General features: G+C 42.5%; 2 protein-coding genes across 2 annotated transcripts in view; one reads left to right on the top strand and one right to left on the bottom strand.

The window, feature by feature from the left end:
- The window catches only part of LOC138622632 (golgin subfamily A member 7-like), a 24,299-nt gene extending 18,739 nt beyond the window's left edge, over nucleotides 1-5,560 (top strand). The window contains exon 6 of the mRNA XM_069701542.1: nucleotides 5,380-5,560. The gene's annotated coding sequence lies outside the window, so the exon portion shown is untranslated. The remainder of the gene's footprint in view (nucleotides 1-5,379) is intronic.
- A 151-nt stretch (nucleotides 5,561-5,711) lies between these two features.
- The window catches only part of loxl2b (lysyl oxidase-like 2b), a 30,396-nt gene continuing 17,860 nt past the window's right edge, over nucleotides 5,712-18,247 (bottom strand). The window contains exons 6-14 of the mRNA XM_069701517.1: nucleotides 15,382-15,565; nucleotides 12,360-12,511; nucleotides 12,011-12,178; nucleotides 10,154-10,319; nucleotides 9,622-9,862; nucleotides 8,256-8,371; nucleotides 6,685-6,821; nucleotides 6,493-6,604; nucleotides 5,712-5,816 (exon numbers count right to left, since the gene is read on the bottom strand). Coding sequence (XP_069557618.1) covers nucleotides 5,746-5,816; nucleotides 6,493-6,604; nucleotides 6,685-6,821; nucleotides 8,256-8,371; nucleotides 9,622-9,862; nucleotides 10,154-10,319; nucleotides 12,011-12,178; nucleotides 12,360-12,511; nucleotides 15,382-15,565 — 1,347 coding nt within the window. The 3' untranslated portion in view covers nucleotides 5,712-5,745. The remainder of the gene's footprint in view (nucleotides 5,817-6,492; nucleotides 6,605-6,684; nucleotides 6,822-8,255; nucleotides 8,372-9,621; nucleotides 9,863-10,153; nucleotides 10,320-12,010; nucleotides 12,179-12,359; nucleotides 12,512-15,381; nucleotides 15,566-18,247) is intronic.

Genomic DNA, 18,247 nt, shown 5'->3' with positions numbered 1-18,247 from the left:
TTTTTTTGCCTCGCTCGTCGGAGTAACGTCTCGCGTCCGTCGTGGCGTCTCGTGCGAATAATCCCGGGAACGTTTGTCCGTTAATAAACGCCCGACGTCCGAGGGACGCGTGTGAAGTTTTGAGTTTTGTCCATCGTGGTTCGCTTTGTTCTTGATTGTGATGGACGAGAAGGACGTCTTGACTCCTCCGAGACAAATTATTGACGTTTGTAATGTTTTCCACATTCTTGGTCTTTTCCTCGTCGAGCAGCTGCCCTCTCCTTTTTTTTTTTTTTGTTTTATTTTTTTACTTTTTGGTGTTCAACAAAGCCGCTCTTCTTCCTGCGGTCGGGAGGATTTGCCGTCGTGTTTTCGAATGCGCAGCGAGTTTAAAAACGCACTGAAATGCGCAACATTTCCAAAAGTCTCCTTTTGGACATCAGCCGTCTTTTGTCTCTGCGACAAAAAAAAACAAAAAACGCGTCCTTACCGTAGCCAAAAGACACATGCCGAGAATCAAGAACAACGCCGCCTCCACTTCCTCCATTGTTTCGCGGTTCTTCTTCTTCTTCTTCGTTTACGTCGCATTTGGATTTACGTCCTTTTCGGCGACACCGCTACGACGAGGACGCTTTACGCAATGGAAGAAAAACTAAAATCCACAGAAGCGTCCGATTGCCGAGTCGAACCGAGCCGTTTGCCGCCGGCGGGGGAGCGTCTTTAGGTTTACGCACCAAGTTACGACTTCTTCGGGTTGAAGATCACGTGACACCGTCGCAATTCGGTTAAAGTGACGCACGGAAAACGACTCGCTCCAGGAAAAACGTTGTAGTTTGGTTCAAAAACGTCATAGTTTGGTTCAAAAACGTCATAGTTTGGTTCAAAAACATCAGTTTGATTCAAAAACGTCGTAGTTTGGTTCAAAAACATCGTAGTTTGGTTCAAAAAGTCGTAGTTTGGTTCAAAAACATCGTAGTTTGGTTCAAAAACGTCGTAGTTTGGTTCAAAAACGTCAGTTTGGTTAAAAAATGTCGTAGTTTGGTTCAAAAACGTCGTAGTTTGGTTCAAAAACGTAGTTTGGTTCAAAAACGTCGTAGTTTGGTTCAAAAACGTCAGTTTGGTTCAAAAACATCGTAGTTTGGTTCAAAAACATCGTAGTTTGGTGCGCGTGAGTACGTCAGGCCGAGTTGGTCCGTGTTACTTGCGTTAAGTACGTTATGTTTTGCGTAATTTAATTGAAACCCGCCCGACTTGACCGCCGGTTCATCCGGGTGAAATGGTCTTTTTGTTTGCTCCATCGAACCGAACCTTCTCGTTCTCCGTACCTCGTACCTCCTCCGTCGTCGCCGGTCGGTTCAGCAGGTTTCCGCACCCCCACGTTCACCCCGCGTCCATCTCACAACGAATCTCCTGACTGCTCTTTCAGCAGCACGTCGCGGGTCATCATCGGTGGATCGGCTCGCTCGGCTCCAAAGCCTCAAGTTGTTGGTTTTTTTTTTATTTTTATGTTTTTTAAAGAATCTTACTGGCAGCGTCGTTACAATTACTACATTCCTCCCGACCTTGGCGTTGCTGCGTCTTCTTTCACGAGGCTTTTACTCTCACATTTGGTGTGTGTGTTCCACCTCGTTACTGTCCTCGTTTTGTTTTTTTATTTGACTCAAAAAATTCCCCATAAAACCGCCTCTGAAACCCGGGTCTGCCAGGATCTTGACCTCTTGACAGTCAGCTGTTAAAGTTTCACATGTGGTTTTGTCTGATATAAAATCAAAGTCTCCGCCGGTGTGTGAACGCAGCCAAAACTACGGAACGGACATATTTCACATTTCCCTGCCAGTTTTTTTTTTTACCCGCGTCATTGTTCTTTTATTTGCCGCAGCGTTGTATTTATTTTTTTATCGAAAAAGATGCGGGGTGTGCGATAAATCATCCTGAAAGTGATTTATATCGGAGGAAATATATTGTATTTTACTGTTTACTCGTAGATTCGCTGCGATAAAACAAGTTTTTTTTTTTTTTTTTAGGTGTTTACAGCCACAGAAAGATTGAAGGAGGTGGAGGCCGGTTAAACTTTATGTTACTTCAAAACACACGTGTTTAGTTCAACTAAAACAACAACACAACTCATATCTTGATTAAAAAAATAAAAATAAAATAAAAAAGTAAGGCGAGAGAAGTTTATTTGTACAGCACATTACAACAACAACAACGAGGCAATTTAAAGTGCTTCACGCCAAACCAATAAAAGCGGGAACACATCAAGCAACAGAAAAAGACATTTAAAAAATGTTAAAAAAAAAAAAGAAGCGATTAAAACATTCAAATAAAAGAAACAAAAGCAAGCTAAGAGATAAAAGTCAGAGTGCAGTGTGAGACGTGAAAATACAGAAATATAATATATATAATAATATTTATTCATTCGTTCAGTTGCTGCTCATCTCATCCAAAACCGTCTTTAGTAAATGTGCCATTCACTCACGGCTGGCTGCAGCAAAAAAAAGCTTGACATGACAACTGTAATTCTTCGGCTTTATGGTTTATTGTACTCCGGCAGAAAAAAACAAAAAAGCATAGTTGGACTTTTTTTTTTTTTTTTTTCCTCTGCTGCAAAGGTGTAATGAGTTATTCAGGCCACAAGAGGACAGTGTTGCACCACTGACCAGGCTCTGAGCGCTTCAGAGGCCACGGCTGCAGTGTTACTGAGGACTTCAGAGGTCACGTCCTTCCTTTGTTTTCTTATTCTGAGACTTTTGGGAATCTATAAGTGCAGTTTTTTTTTATCTTTTAGAATTTTAAGTCCTATAAAGTAAAGACAGTAATGTGTGTTCTTTGTTTTTTTTTGTCTCGGACTCTTTAAATTGACCCGTTTTGATCTGCGGTTTCTGGCCCTCCTAACCTACCCGACTGTTTGCTGTGTCTCTATGCTGTTCTTTTCTGTCTCTGCTCTCCCTTCACCCTGATTGGTCGAGGCAGATGACCGTCCACCTTTCAGTCTGGTTCTGACGGCGTTTTTGTTGTTGTTTTTTTTCCTGTTAAAAGGATGTTTTTCCTTCCGGCTGTGTCTCGTGTGAATTATTGAATTGTTGGGTTCTTCTCTAAAATTAGGGCTTAGAATCTTAAACAAAATTTTAAAAAACGGGACACCTCGTTGCGTCAACAATTCTACTGAGTTAATCATTAAGTTTCTTCAGAATTTGATTGTTAAATTTATAGAAATATACATTACGAAGGCAAAATGGTGTTTCTCATTGAATTTAGTTAACAAGCAAACAAGACTTCATTCAATCTGTTTGAACCAGAAATAGCTTCATTATCACAAAGCTGAACTTTCAGATTTGAAAAATATTCTTGAAAAAAACAAAAACAAAAATCGAGGTGGGTTCGTCAGCAGCCGCTCGCCAAGTCTGGATCTCGTCGTCCCACCTGGACCGTAAGCCGTCTGCCGGTCTCCGCTTCATTTTTGGGCGAGTCTTTTTTTTTTAACGAAGCTGCGTGACCTCAATGTTAAGAAGCAAAGAGGGAAACTTTTTGCCAATTTTTTTTTACCAAAAAATCAAAAGCTGAAATCGAATCTGTTTTTTTAAAATGACATTACGGCACCGACGGGGCTAAAAGTCACATCTGTTCCAGGGTGAACGCTGCCAGAAGATGGCTGTCTGCTCAACATATGTGGGGGGGGGGTAAACTAAGGCTCAGTCTGTATTTCAGAGACATGAATAAGCGGGAACGTGATGAGTGGAAATGAATGACTGATATTAAAACTCCACTTTGATAGGAACATTATTCAAAAATCAAATGTAGATCTAAAATATCAGCAGCTTAAAAAAAAAAAAACAAGAAGAAAATGAAATGAATAGAAGTGAACAGCAAAGATTTAGTTGCTCCGTAACTCAGACCTTTATTATAGTTAAACACACAAAAAGCACATAGTTTCTTACGCTCAGTTCAAGTATACTGTTAGTATACATAATGTAGCTGTTCCAACATGTCCTGTACCCTCAGAAAACAGAGGGTCAGTTTGATAGCACCATTACACAAAGTACAATAAAAAAAAAATTAAAAAACAGGATTCACACACATTATTGTACAAAAGTACGTTGTTGGGTTTTTTTTAAACTGTAAAAAAACCTCAATTTAAAACGCAGGAATCGGCTTTTGAGAAGAAAAAAAAAAAAAAACGAGATATCCGCGACGGGAAGAAAATCTTGTGTGATGAGAGGATGGAAATCACTTCTGTTTTTGTTTTTTGTCTGGTTGAAGGAAACACCGAGCGTTGAGAGGGAAAAACAACAACAACAACAATAGGCTGAAACCTTCCTTTATCTGACAGCAAGTTTACTGTGGAGACGTCTTCGTCCTCCTCGGCTGACGAAGACTCACTTCACTAAAGTAGAAAGTTAAACGTTTTAAAGAGCAGCTTAAAAGTGATTTTCTAAAAGTACCGCTAATATATATATATATATATATTTTTTTTACGATTTAAATAGAATAAAAAGGTAGTCGGAGAAACATCAGTAAAGGTCGACGTGTGGTACCCGGCGGTCGAATTGCACAGTGTGCTACAGCTCATGAGCTAATTACCTATTTACCCTAATAACCGGCTAAGTAGCAACGATAGCTCCCTCCATTTAGTTATTGGAGTTATTATGTAGATCAAAAAGTCAGAGGTTCTGATTAAAAATGAAATTCAAAAAAAGTATAAATTCAAAAAAAAAAAATTCAAATTCAAAATTTTTATTTTTTTTTTTTTTGTGCATTATGTTTAAAAAGGGACTTAAAACCGTGTTTAACATTGTCTGTTTAATATTCGGTCGGGTCCGATCCGAAGTGTGCTCTGTTACACCTGAAAACCAAAAACTACTTCTAGGTTAGGTTAGGTAGTTACTTTATTAATCCCCAAGGTGCCAAGTTTAACCACCAGAGGGCAGCAAAAACTAACTTTTCACAGGTGTTTTAAAAGCTCTTTAAAGATGGTAGATGCAATGAATATAAAGGCAGAGATAAAAAAAAAAAAAAAAAAAAAGAAACAAAAGAAGAAACATGAGGTCCAACATTTAGCTTCCCAAGGAAATATTGCTGCATAACATAAACAGTAAAGTTAAAAACATTTATTTCTAGTATTAAATGAGACTGATTCCAACACACTTCGAGTACCAACTTCCCCCTTAAAGGACTCGTAGTGCAACTCTTCTTTGAAATGTGATCGGTCCATTCGATTTACAACGAAGGTCAGAGAATAAAAATTCTAAATATAAAAAAAAAAAAAAAAAGGTCTTTGGACAATTTAAGTGCCGTTAATATGCCCCGGTAGGTTTGTCTGTCTGGACTTCAGTCTGGAAGAAAGGGCACTTTAAGAGAACTGTTAAAAATGTGGAATAAACCGGTTCGTACGTCCACCAGACACTCGACGACGTCTCTCAAGTCTTCGGGCGACCCGGCGCAGACGTCCGAACTCTCCGGGGAGAACACCACCACCACCATCACCACCATCACCACCCCCCACCGCCAAATATGTGTAAAATACCTGCCGCTAACCTGCGGGTTTATTTCATCACTCATTTAAAAAAAAAACAACAACAACAACAAAAAAAACAACAACAACAACAAAGAAGGTTAAAGGAAGCTGCTGCCTTCATGGACGAAGGGGGAGCGTTAGAATTGAGATGGTTTTGACCGCAGGGCGCGAGCTCGGCAGGAGGAATCCACCACAGGTAGGGGGTGGAGGGGGTGCGGGGGTGGGGGGGGTGGACTCCTCTGCTTCATCTTTTACCTGTGGGTCACCTGGTTGTTGAGGAGGCCCGGAAACGTCTGTTCCGTTTCAGTGCTTAACGAACCACCTGGGGAGCAAAGCAGCAGACACCGACGGTTACCGCCGACGACATGTTGACCTTCTGTCATGTGATGGTTTCACTTTACAACGCATGAGAAATGTAGGAGGTGTGAAGGGAGGGAGGGGGGAGGGAGGGGGGGAATAAATGCTTATCTGGAAGTTATTGATAACTGCTTTTACTGATGGAACGTCATTGATAAACAGTTCAATTAGTTTTCTTAAAGTAACACAAACATCGTTAGCTGAAAGTATGATTTCGATCATATTTTGGACGACACGCTATAGTCTACCGTATTTGAAGGTAAAACAGAAAGTGAGCAGACGTCAAGACTCAGTAATCATTACTCATTACGCATAATCTTTGCCCGCAGAACTTTTGGTAAGTATAAAAGCAGAAGCGGATAAGGAGGTCTGAAAGTTATTTTTCTACTCGACATAAATTCTCATCATCTGGGGTTTTGTTCAGAACCTGTTTTATCACCACTTGTATTTCTTTTCAGTGATTTCAGCACGTTGTTCAACATCAGCTTCGAAATTGAACGTTCGATGTTTAAAAAAAAAAAACCAAATTGAAGTTGAATTTAAAGACACTGCCGATGAAATGAAATGTCTTTCACGGCCTTAAAAGTGTGACTGCTCTTCAGATTAAAGAGCAGGAGAGGTTACGGGCGTTGGGTCTTTACCGTTGTGGCAGCTGTACATCCACACGCGATGGCCGTCGTATCGACACCTGCATTTCATGATGTTGTTGGAGTAGTCCGACTCGGGCACTTCGTACTTTGGATTAATTACGATCTGCAGGAAGGAGGAGAGGAGGAGTGAGATGACGGCCGCGGGAGTGAAGACGAAGAGGCGAGTCAGCGACGGGACGTCACCTGGAAGATGTAATCGCCGGGTTTGATGTTGGTGATGTCGATCCACTGGCAGTCGATGTCGTGCCTGTAGGTATCCCAGCAGCCCACGGTGATGCCCTGCTCGCCGAAGTTGGCACATTCGTACCTCTTTTCGACACCTGCGACAACAGATAAAAAGGTTTATGAACTCTCCGAGAGCCTTCGATTAAATAATAAAACTGCATCATTTTATTTCGGCCACTTGGGGGCAGCAGAACGAGCCGCAAAAAAAAACCCCACCGCTGATGTTGTCACCCTGCTTATACAGATGTTTGTGGAGCGTCGGCTCGCTTTTGCACCCTCAGCGGTGGAAAGTACATTTACTCAAGGACTGTACTCAAGTACAATTTTGAGGTATTTTAATGATGTAATTCCAGTTTTTGCGACTTTATCATTCCCCTCTCAACACATTTCACAGGAGGGGTGGGGGGGGGGAGGGGGGGATACTGTACGCTTTACTCCACTACATTTATCTGGCAGCTATAGTGACCTTTTCAGATGAAGATTTTGTCAAAATAGATTATTGCATTATAAATTATAAACCAGCGCTTCTCACGAGAAGCAGAGCTTGTAGAGTTTGAGTTGTTAACGGCTCCACCGAACAGGCTTTTTCCCCCTCTACTCTTCTCACATGGTTTCATTTCAATATAAGTTCAAATGATTCAGATATCTCAACAACAACAACAAAAAATCAAAGATGAAAGAAAAAGTAAACACAAAGCTGGAAACAGATTTGTGGATCAGAACTCGGTTCAAATGGGTTCAAACCACATGCTGCTGCCACACGGATGATTCAGTATTCATAATCTAATGATGTCAGATTTAATAATACATCAGTCAGAGGGACCCAACCAGAACTTTTACTTTAACTCTTTAACTACATTTTGCTGCTAATACCTACGTTTCCTCACTAACGTACTTCTTTTTATTCAGGAATTCTACTTGAGTATTAATACTTTGTTGTATTTGTACTTTTACAGCATTAAAGGATCTGAATACTTCTTCCACCTGGGTGCACCCCGCAGACGCAGAACAACGTCAGCATTTATTTGTCACCGCCTACCCGGCCTCCTTCAATATTAACCCTCCTTTTAGCTCAGTTTTTGGTCTCCACCACCACCTGAGATAAATATCCGTCTCTTTAGCTGCTAAATGCTCCGCTACGTCCACCGGCCAGCCGCTAACTATGTTTGTTGTTTGGTGCCGAGGAGGTGGCGATGACGAGAGCCGTGAGAGTCAACCAAAACAGCGACGTTTTGGCCCGTAAAACCAAAACAACGGGCTAAAAGACACTAAAAAAAAAAAAGCTCCTTAAATCTGAGGGGAGTCGGTTGGAGTGTTGGTTATTAATTCACTGTAAATTTCTTTACAAAAGTCATTCGACCTACAGTTTTACTAAAAATGTTGTTTGGTGCTGTTTTAGAAGCTGATTACCGACCGCGTCACACACACACAAAAAAAGAAAGAATCTTTGTGCCACATTTCTGAAAAGATTTCTTTTTCTTTTTTCACATCTTGAAAATGAAGAAAGAATCTCATCTGTGTTTTTTTACCTTCGTCGCACTCCGAGTCCTCGAGGCAGAAGCTTGCTTTGTGTCCTTCTGCTACTTTGGTCCCGTTGAGGCTGAACAGGTCGTAGAGCGTGAACACCTCCATGCTGTGATAATGCCTTCACACGCACACAAAAACACGTTTTTGGAAACTTTTCTCAGGCTGGAAAATAAAGTAACTCCAGTCTCAACGGGCACCAAAGTTCTCCAGATTCAAACAAATTTACCGAACGCCCTCCAGCCGGTTTCGGTGCTTCTGCCCGTTCTTAACGTACGGAAAGCCGGTCGCCGACGGACAGCTTTTCCTCCGGGGACCACAAAAATGTGGGAATTGTTTTTGGCGCTGTGTCACCGTCAATTACAAGGCAGCAGAACATATGGAGGTCTAATTTTAGGGGCCGTCTTCTTCAATTATGAGGTGTAATTAAGTAATAACATCTTTCATGGTGATGGTAAAACTCATTCGTTTGAAATTGTATACGTATTTATGAAAAGAACCATACAAAAGGACTTAACGCTTGTGAGTTATGATTTACCTTTCGAGGACATACAAATTGTTTCAACAGTTTATTGTTTGTGTTTACTTGTGTCCTTCTCAATTTTATTTCCTCTATTTATGCTGACAATATTGCAGTTTGTGGTTACCTTAATTATCTTGAAATACTCCGAATTTTAAGAATTTAATTTCAGTATTTTATATCCCCCATCACCATATTTTGTTGAATTTCTTTTCCATGAGTTACATAAAAAGATCAATACCAGTCCGGTGTTCGTGTGCTCAGTACCGGTTAGCAGCAGCTTAGCATAAACAACATGACAACAGACTGGATATAAAAGAGTTCGTAGCTTCCAGGTCTGAAAATTGAGGCCGATGCGGAAGTCGCTTAAGCTGCAATACCACCGAGTGCCACTAGAGGCCGGCTCCAAAGACTCCCATTCAACTTCTCTCGTAAAAAAAAAGTCAATAAAATGTATTCCTGAGTAATTTCGGTGTTGTTAGCTAAAGTCGCTCCTTCTTATTAGTTTTCTGGAGGTCCATCTGAAAATAATCCCGAAATTAAATCGAAAATAAGCCTCAAAAAGACCTGTATATGTTTGACTGACAGGCCTGTGGTGCAGTCAGTTTACGGCTATCGGTGGGCGGGACGTGGTATCGTCTGGTTTCCAGTCAGATCCACCGCTAGCTCCTCCCCCTCAGCTCGTCCAAATACGGTCGCTTCTGGCTCCGAACTAGCAAAGACGGCATCGGCCAAAATCCGAACTCGAAGCTTCGTAACGGGCGTTCGACAAACCGACGGGTTGAGGTCGCCGCCGGTAAACGAGAGGCCGTCGTGCGACTGAAGTCGGGTGTAAACCCGGAGACACCGACCTGTGACAGTCGTGCCACACCCAGGAGTGGCGGTCGGCTTTGGGCCGGAAGTCGGACTGGCCGTTGTTGTGGATCTGGGAGGAGAAGCGCAGCAGGCGGCGGTAGGAGTTGGCGGGCACCTGGCTGGAGGCGGAGGAGAGGCAGTTCTCCTCGTACGCGCACTGCAGCATGAACATGGGCCGGTCCTCCATGTAGGTGGTCTGCTCCACCACCTGAGGGTTCAACACCAGGTCAGGAGCCGCTGCGGGACGGTAAGCAAGAGAACAAAAAAATTAAAAATAAAAGCCACAGAGGAGCAGACGGAGACAAAAACATATTTAGAAACGCAGAAATGCCCCCAAAAAAAATATAATGAGTGGTTTCTGTTTTCAAACCGAGGGAAGGATACGGAGTCGCAGTTACGCAAAACATTTCTTCTGCCTGCAGAAGGCTTTTAAAGTCGTTGAATTTTTAAATTAAAAAAAAAAAAAATGTCTTAAGATGAGTTCAGGATTTTGAACTTTTACTGACGCAACCCAGATCGGCGTCTTACTCTCGGAGCAGGAGACTCCGGCGGCGTTGCGTCCGCCTCCTTTGGGGCAGCTCAGGTGGGTTCCGTGGTGAAGGCAGTGGGACAGGGACATCTCCGTCCCGGAGCAGCGAACGCCGCTCATCGCCACGGCGTCCGCGCTCACCTCGCCCGGCCAGTACCACGTCTCCTGCGGGAGGAAGAAGAAGGACATCATCATCGTCACCATCATCATCATTAACCTCTGAGACACGACAAATTTTAAAAAAAATACCAAATTTACGTGTTATTTCACCAGCTGTGTTAAGCTGCGTCGACACTTTGGAGGATCACAAGCGTCATTAAAAAAAAAGAAGAAAAAAAAATGTAGTTTCATAGGTCTATTAATCCATAAACTGACTAAATCCGAATTTATTTGATGAATTGATATTTAAATTGGAAGTAAGAAGAGGAATTATCTAAAAACTAAAAAGGTAATTAAATGTTAATCCATTTATCTTATTATTATTATTATTATTATGCATGTAAAACACAAAATCAAGACGTGAATATCACGATATTTTTACCCCAAATCCTTTGTTGTAGAAATGACTATTGGTGCTTTTCACAAATTATTTACACAATGAGATTTTGAATGAATGTCATATCACAATATCCAAAATCTAAGATGATATCTCATCTCGTGATGTAATCGCATTGTCGATATATTTTAAATCTTTAACTTGAATTATATTTAAAAAAAAAAAGGCCACCTAAATTTTTTTTTTTATATCAGGTAACATATATATAGAATATTTTCACTGCTTTCACTAGATGTTAAGACACTGAAGCCTCAGGTGGTAAGTTGTCATGTTAAAGCACCAAAGTCACATAATAACACATCATTTTCTACAGCGGTAGATTAGCAGCTTTCACGTTCTGTGAGGTAAAATTACTGTTTTTGTCAATGGAGTCTGGTGGCTTTGAAAAAAAAAAGCAAAGTTCGGTTCCCCGTTTAAAAGGAGCTGCCTAATGACATGGTGGTGAAAATATTGTAAATATAGCGTACACTCTGTCAACTGCAGGTAATAACACAGGCTGGAAAAAGCTCACACAACTTCAAAGAACACAAACTATCCCTTTAAATAAATTAGATAAATAAACATGGGCTCTGCAAATTATAATCCCATATCTCTAATAATGATGTACCGCAGCTGGCAGATGAAGATAAAAAAAAGGTCCAACATTAGACAGGAACAAAGTGCGGTTCATGCCCAGGGCTCTTCTCTTTTCTTAACATCTTACATGTGTCGGCAGTTTGCAGCTGTCTGTCGCCCTTAGCAACGGCATAAACAGAGAAACACAGGACGGAGGGATGTACGGAAGCACTTGGATGCCAAAATTTAAAGGAAATATTTTTTTATCAAAATTAGTTGTTGTTTTTTATTATATTGAATGTTTTTGTAAGTGGATGATGAATTAGAAATGGAGAAATTAAAGTTTGAGATGCATAATTATTTTCCAAAATTTGAATTAAAATGAAAACTTTTAAATTAAGCAGTTCTGTCAATGGGATCAATAACTTAAAACACCAAACTAAACAAGAACTTTGCGTCTTTTTTTCCTTCTTAACAAATGATGTTTCCTGGATGTCTGCAGGGAACAACCTGGAGGTCATTATTTCGAAATTGTGGCCTCGTAAACTAAAAATTTGGAAATGGGAACTGCCGGGAGGAACCTGCACCGTCTGAGTGGAAGAACACAGCATGAAATAATTTTTTTTTTTTTTTAAAAACAACTTTGTTTTGTTCGAAAACACTTCTTTTTTTTTTTAAAGGTTGAAACTGTTCCGTCGGGACAGCTCGGCTGATGTCCTCCACCGCTGGCTGCCGTGACTCGTACCTGGAACGCGTTGCTGGCGAAGCCCAGGCCCAGCTGTCTGCACACCACCATGGCCTCCATGGTCCCCCAGCCCTCGCTGCACACCGTGCCCCACACCAGGGAGCCGTTCCTCTCCACCAGCACCTCCACACGGCCCTCGTAGGGGTTACGACCTCCATTCAGACGCAGCTACGGGCGTGAAAAACACAGCAGGGGATAAATACGCGCCGTTACGTGTTCGATGTGACGCGTTTTAGGTGCAAGAAGCTGTTGAATGCAAAAGTAAAAGCAGAAATTTAAAAAAAAAAAACGATTTAGTACTAATTAAATATTGAACAGGACGTAGGAAATATAAAACGGGAAGACCGACCCTCTCCTGGAAGCCCATCGCGGGGACGTTACATCTGACGGCAGCATCCTCCTCGTGGCTGCAGCCCACGGACTCCTTGTTGAAGAAACACTCCGTGATGGACTTCTCGAACCCCGAGCACTCCACCTCGTTCATGTGCACCGGACCCATACCTGCGGAGGACGTGAAAAGGTAAAGGGAATCAGATACACGGTTTTCATTTCATTGAAAAATAATAAAATCATTGTGCAACCCACTGAACATCCCACTCATATGTAACTGCACAAGTCTTAGAAATCCCCCCCCCCCCAAAAAAAAAGCACATGGAGATGCATTCAAAACTTTAAAAAAAAAAAAAAAAAAGCAACTTTAACTGATCCAAAACAACAACAACAACAACAACAAAAAGACACTGGACCGACTTGGATAAGACGACCCCAAAAAATGTCTAAAGTCAAACTACAACACTATTAAGTGTTCAAAAAGTGAAGGGATCTGAACGCTTTCTGGAGCAACGGTAAGCAGATTTAGTGTTTTGGACTCGCTGTGCCTCACAGCTCTTAATGCTAAGCTAGGCTAACGAGCCACTAGTTCCTACAGTATTTGCAGTACAGAGCGACATCAATTTTCTCACCTCTCTAAAACAAGAAGTCATTCCCCAAAATGTCACATATGTACAGCGTTCCTTTCAAATCAGGAAATAAACACGAGGCGTATTTTGTACTCGGTGGAATTGAATGGGAAATAAGAGGCTAGTTGAAACAGCCAAATGAGCGAGGAAAGAAAAGTTTACACTTACAACAAGTGGTCAATTAATCGTGTAGTTATTCCACAACCGTACAACCACAACAATTGCTGAGCCCTTTTAAGCACCAACTTAAAGAGCACTTAACTTTTGGCATGTCTGTTATTGCAATAAGACCCCCATTCATCGGTTATGATACTTTTGAGCACATCTCTCTCTCTCTGTTATTTTTCATGATTATTTCCACTTGTTTTGGGTTTTTTTTACGAAAAAACCAGTGATGAGAAATCCTGATGGAAAAAGGAATTTGGGAAAAAGGAACATTTTCCAAGTCTAACATGACAGGAATGTGCAGCACGTCCCTGTTTATGAAAAAAACCCACTCCTTCCTCTACCTTTTATGTTTTTTTTTTTCCAGTTATTGCACCATGGAGAAACATTTGCTGTATATCCTGATAACAGGTGAGCAAGGGCTTTAAAACACAGAGCAACACAGGAGATAACCTGCTAAGTGTGTAATTTAGAAGTGGGTCATTTCTTTCAGTTAGGGGGGTGCCAACTTCAAAACCTGCCGCACGGGCTGTAAAAAGAACAACTCCATTGCAGCCGGTGACATAACCGAGCTTGGGGAAACCTGTGGAAACCATAAAGTGAGACTGCTCAGACTGAAGGCTTACTTTGGAAAATAACTAGTCAATAAACGGATGGTGTCTTTTTCTGAGCCCACAAAGGGAGCTCAAGCTTCACCTTGTAAACTTCCAAATAAGATATATCATATGCCTGTTCCAAAAAGTTGACACCTAACGTGGCAAACAAGGATAAATCAGGCTAATTGAAGTTTGGGTATTAATCAGTTACGACTACACCGCACGGACCACGGTATCCGCTGAGGTAAAGACCAATGGGATCAAGGAAAGACTAGCCTAGTTACCAGACTGAAATTCGCTGCATTGGTGGGATCGTTTCCAGTACATCCGTCCTGATGGGCGTAGGACTCTGGTTAATTATGAAACTATTGGTGGCAGCCTTTAAACCAATCAACATTGACCACCATATGACGTATGTTGTGCGCCGAAACTCACCAAGCTGTAAAGAACAGAAACTCTACCACAATGTCGCCATGTTAGAAAATGTCCACTGCACAATTAAAAAAAAACATTTTCTAGGCATTGTTCTTGCTGCAGCTCCAATTCCTCAATATTTGCTGGCATTGCTCCAACTGTTTATATCGCCTCATCCAGCTCTGCCCCCGACGCCATCGTCGGAGTACAATTCGAATCAAATGGTTGACGTCAACGTCATTGCGCATCGCGACGCCCACTGGTCGCTGATTGGTCCGCCGTTCAGAGTGCCTGAGGGTTTACAGACTATAATCACAGCAAAGTCTGAAGCTGTGAACAATAGGTGGGCGGAGCCAGACTAAGGAACCACCAGCGGTCCACTAGAAGGAGTAACTGCTCAAATTTAGTCATATAATAGAAACCCATACGGAATAATCACCTGAATCTGCACCGTTTTAGCCTCTTTCAGTTCATTGTTTTGTTTTTCTTGCCTGCGACTTCATGTTTTCGGTAATACTTTTGTTAATGCTGTCATTAACCCAAACACCAGACAAAGTTAGCACCCAGCTCGCCGACATAAAGCAGCAAAAAAAAAATTAAAAAGCCAGAAACGCCAAAAGCGCTAAAAGGCGAATTAGTATTAGAACCACATTTGTCAGTGGGTGAATTTAAAAAAAAAATAAAGGTGTTGCTAAACCGTTTGCAATAACAACTGTGTGATGTTGTAATGTCAGTATTGTTGTAAAATGTTTGCCGCACTGCCTCCTAGTGGCGGAGAAAAACGCAGCTTTCACGTTACAAATTGGCAATCGCTTTTACCATCATGATAGTCTCGTCCCAAAAGGGTGAAATGAGGAGGAAAGACCAGAATTACGGTCTGAAATATTTTCACAGTCGCAGTCTTCCATTTACAAAAGACACATGTTCAGTTGTTCCAGCAGTAAAGACTATCATTCTGAGGTCAGCGGCGTGGAACAGTTTCAGCTCTACTTTTTAATTAATTCAGGCAGTTTTTGCCTGAACTCTTTCTCCCTCTCTGCGTCTACTGCTCATATTTCATGTTCTTTATGCTTTTCTCGTTGGTTGCGTGACACAGCTAAGGACAGAGGATCACTCTTTTGTGCATTAGTTTCACGTTCCCACTCGGAAACCCCCCAGTTCTGCGAAAGCATAAAGGAGCAGCTGGAAAAAAAAGAGTCAGCTGATAAAAAAAAAGAAAATATCAAAAGCGGTGTACCTTGTCCCAGGCGGCCTCCGGACAGGGCCTCCTTCGCCGTGCCGAAGCCCAGCTCTCGACACACCACCGTGGCAGACAGCAGGTTCCAGTTGTCGTCGCATATGGTGCCCCACTCGCCGTTTTTCAACACCTCCACTCGGCCCTCGCCCACGATGGCCCCGCCGCGGAGACGGACCAACGGTTGCTAGAGAGGACAAACGGAGACACTGTAAAAGCGAAGTCGCCGTAAAACCCGAAAAGTCCAAACTCTCGAAGGACAAAACCCCGCCGCAAATTTTGGTTATTCCGTTTTTATCAAAAATAGCCGACTCAGCTGAAAGTTTGGAACTTTTCCTTTCTCTGTGATGAAAAAAAGCTAAAGGCAGCAGACTGGGTGGTTTCATGTTTATGGAAGTATGCAATTAATGCGGCTCTCCCTTTAACTGTTTGGATAAACTGGAAGTGTTTCATTTTACAAGTAAACACATTGGCAGCACAGTTTAATCTGATTTACTGCTATTCGTATTCCCAAAGGCGAGCCCAGACGTCTCGATATGTGGGCTCTGGAATACGTCTTAACACTCTCCTCAGACTGGCACCGACATTAAAATCCTAAAATATCCGTCATTCAAAGATGTGAGCGACGCCTAGTCCTGCAAAACAATGGACGGAAAAGGACGGTACACGTGTTTCAGACGGACACAGCTCGGCAAAATCGTGACCACTCACAGATGAGGTGGACATTGTTGATTGTTAGGTCTGGGGTAAGACGGTATTAGACGGTAAGTAAACACTCAGTTCTTCGTCCCAATGTGTTGGACCTGGGACGAACAGGTAGACGTACAGACCTTAGATACCCTGAATCCTGACCGACCGGGACCTATCGACTGTGGTTCGAAGAGGGACAAGCAATGACCATGATGGTAACGGACTCCTGGGCGCCCAAGCCTCATCGATACACAAAGGCAACGAAGGCTACCCGATCAGGTTCGAGCGGACACAAGGACCACCGTGACACGAGTCCAATTTTAATGACGGTGATGGATCGAAGGTGTCCCAACGAACGGTGCTTCGAGTTCATTGGCCACGAACCACTCGGAGCGATAACGTTAAGTCTCGTCCACCTTCAAAAGCGCCTCGAATGGACTTTAAAGCAATGGAAGATGGTTCCATTTTCTTTTACATCACACGTGTGGTGAGGTACCAAAAGTAATGGGACCAGGATTCATTGTGGGAAGAAGACAAGCTGGCGGAGGCAGGGAAGGGATACCGTGGGTCCAGGCAGGCCTACATAAACATCGTCGCAGACCACGAACGGCCCTTGACGGCAGCGACCTTCCTCAGCAGGATAATCCGCCCTGCCACAATGCGCACATTGTTCAGCAACGGTTGGAGGACCGTGACAAATAGTTCAAGGTGTTGCCCCATCCTCCAGATTCCCCCAGATTTCGATCCGATCGAGCATCTCCAGCATGCGTTCGTCCAACAAGTTTGATCCACCTCGCAACTTACAGGACTTCAGGGATCTGCTGCGAAACATCTTGGCTTTTATTTTGATTAGTGAAACACAGAAATGAAGAAGTGGAAATAATAATATCAAGAATCTACAAGATAAATGTAACGGAATAAGGTTTTATTCAATGTGAAAGCCTTTTAACACTATAAAGGTCATTTTATTTAACACGAGGTGTGAGCTTTTCTTAAAACATCTGGTTTTCGGATCGAGTTGCTTCGAAGTCAGATCTGCTGAGTGTGTCGGAAGCTTTGGGACGTGACATCAGGCACGGCACTCCCAGCCCGGCACTCAGATGTGGAACATGACAGAGAGCACGTAAACCTCTCAGAAAAACCTCTCATCAGGACACGAATGAAGTCACACGGACGGAAATATGCGTCAGCTATAAGTAGCGCTGTAAGTATTGGTATTTGAAAGGCGCTGCGGTCGTTTGCAGACGGAGTTTGATGACCCCTGAAAACAACCCTCTGATGAGCGGGCAGCGAAATCTTATTAAAGACATAAAAACTTTCTGTGACGAAATCGAAAAGCTTCCGGTCCAAAACTGTTTCGGTCAAAGTCTCTTTGAGCCTGGTGGCGTAATTCATACGTAATTATTTTTGCACACTTGCGCTACACGGCTTAAAGTGTGGAGCGTCACACCCTCACGAGACTGCTGAAAAATCCAAAAACCCCAGACACCGAATGCGCTGCTTTAACGGCCTCCACTCGTCTGGTGTTCAGGTTTTCCACCAGATGTCGAACATGCCGGCGCTGCAGGAATTCACTCCCACTCAAACACACGAGCGTGACCGCACCGACGTTGAGACAACGCAGGCTTAAACGACTCCTGTCGGCGGTTGTTCAAGAAGAGGTCGAGGTCGAGGCACATCCCCAAGTGTGTTGGACGGACACGCTTGTTTATTGTTCTTCCCCGATCTCTCAATAAGGTCTCTTTGTCCAAACCACGACCAAAACGACCACGACCAAACCTCTTTAAGAGATGAACCCCTTTTCCGTTAATCTGACGGCAGTTTAACATATCAGTCTCTCGTCTAGATGAGGAAGATCGGACTGTTAGGCGCACACGAGATTACAATCTATCAACGCGTCATTTTGCTTTCGTAAAGTTTACCTACAAATCCTAAATGCTGAACCACGACGTCATCCCAGACATCATCTGGAAACTGCAGGTTTGACTGCAAATAGTTATTGTCAAATAAAACTATTATTATTATTTTTTTTTAACAAGATAACCAGGCAGAAAAGCATCTCACATGTTATATGTAACTTCCTGTACTGTCCTGTCTTGTCTATAGAAAAGCAAAAACCATAAATGTGAAGATCTTCTATCCAGCTCATTTCCTAACCGTCACACTCGCCTTCAGGTGA

The sequence above is a fragment of the Brachyistius frenatus genome, unplaced genomic scaffold (assembly GCF_029030835.1).
Source record: "Brachyistius frenatus isolate BFR_SWC_R1_liver_20210118 unplaced genomic scaffold, ASM2903083v1 Contig_37, whole genome shotgun sequence".
In the NCBI taxonomy this organism is placed as follows: Eukaryota; Metazoa; Chordata; class Actinopteri; family Embiotocidae; genus Brachyistius; species Brachyistius frenatus.
Note: the sequence above shows the minus strand (reverse complement) of the source record. Positions and strands in the feature narration are given on the sequence as shown.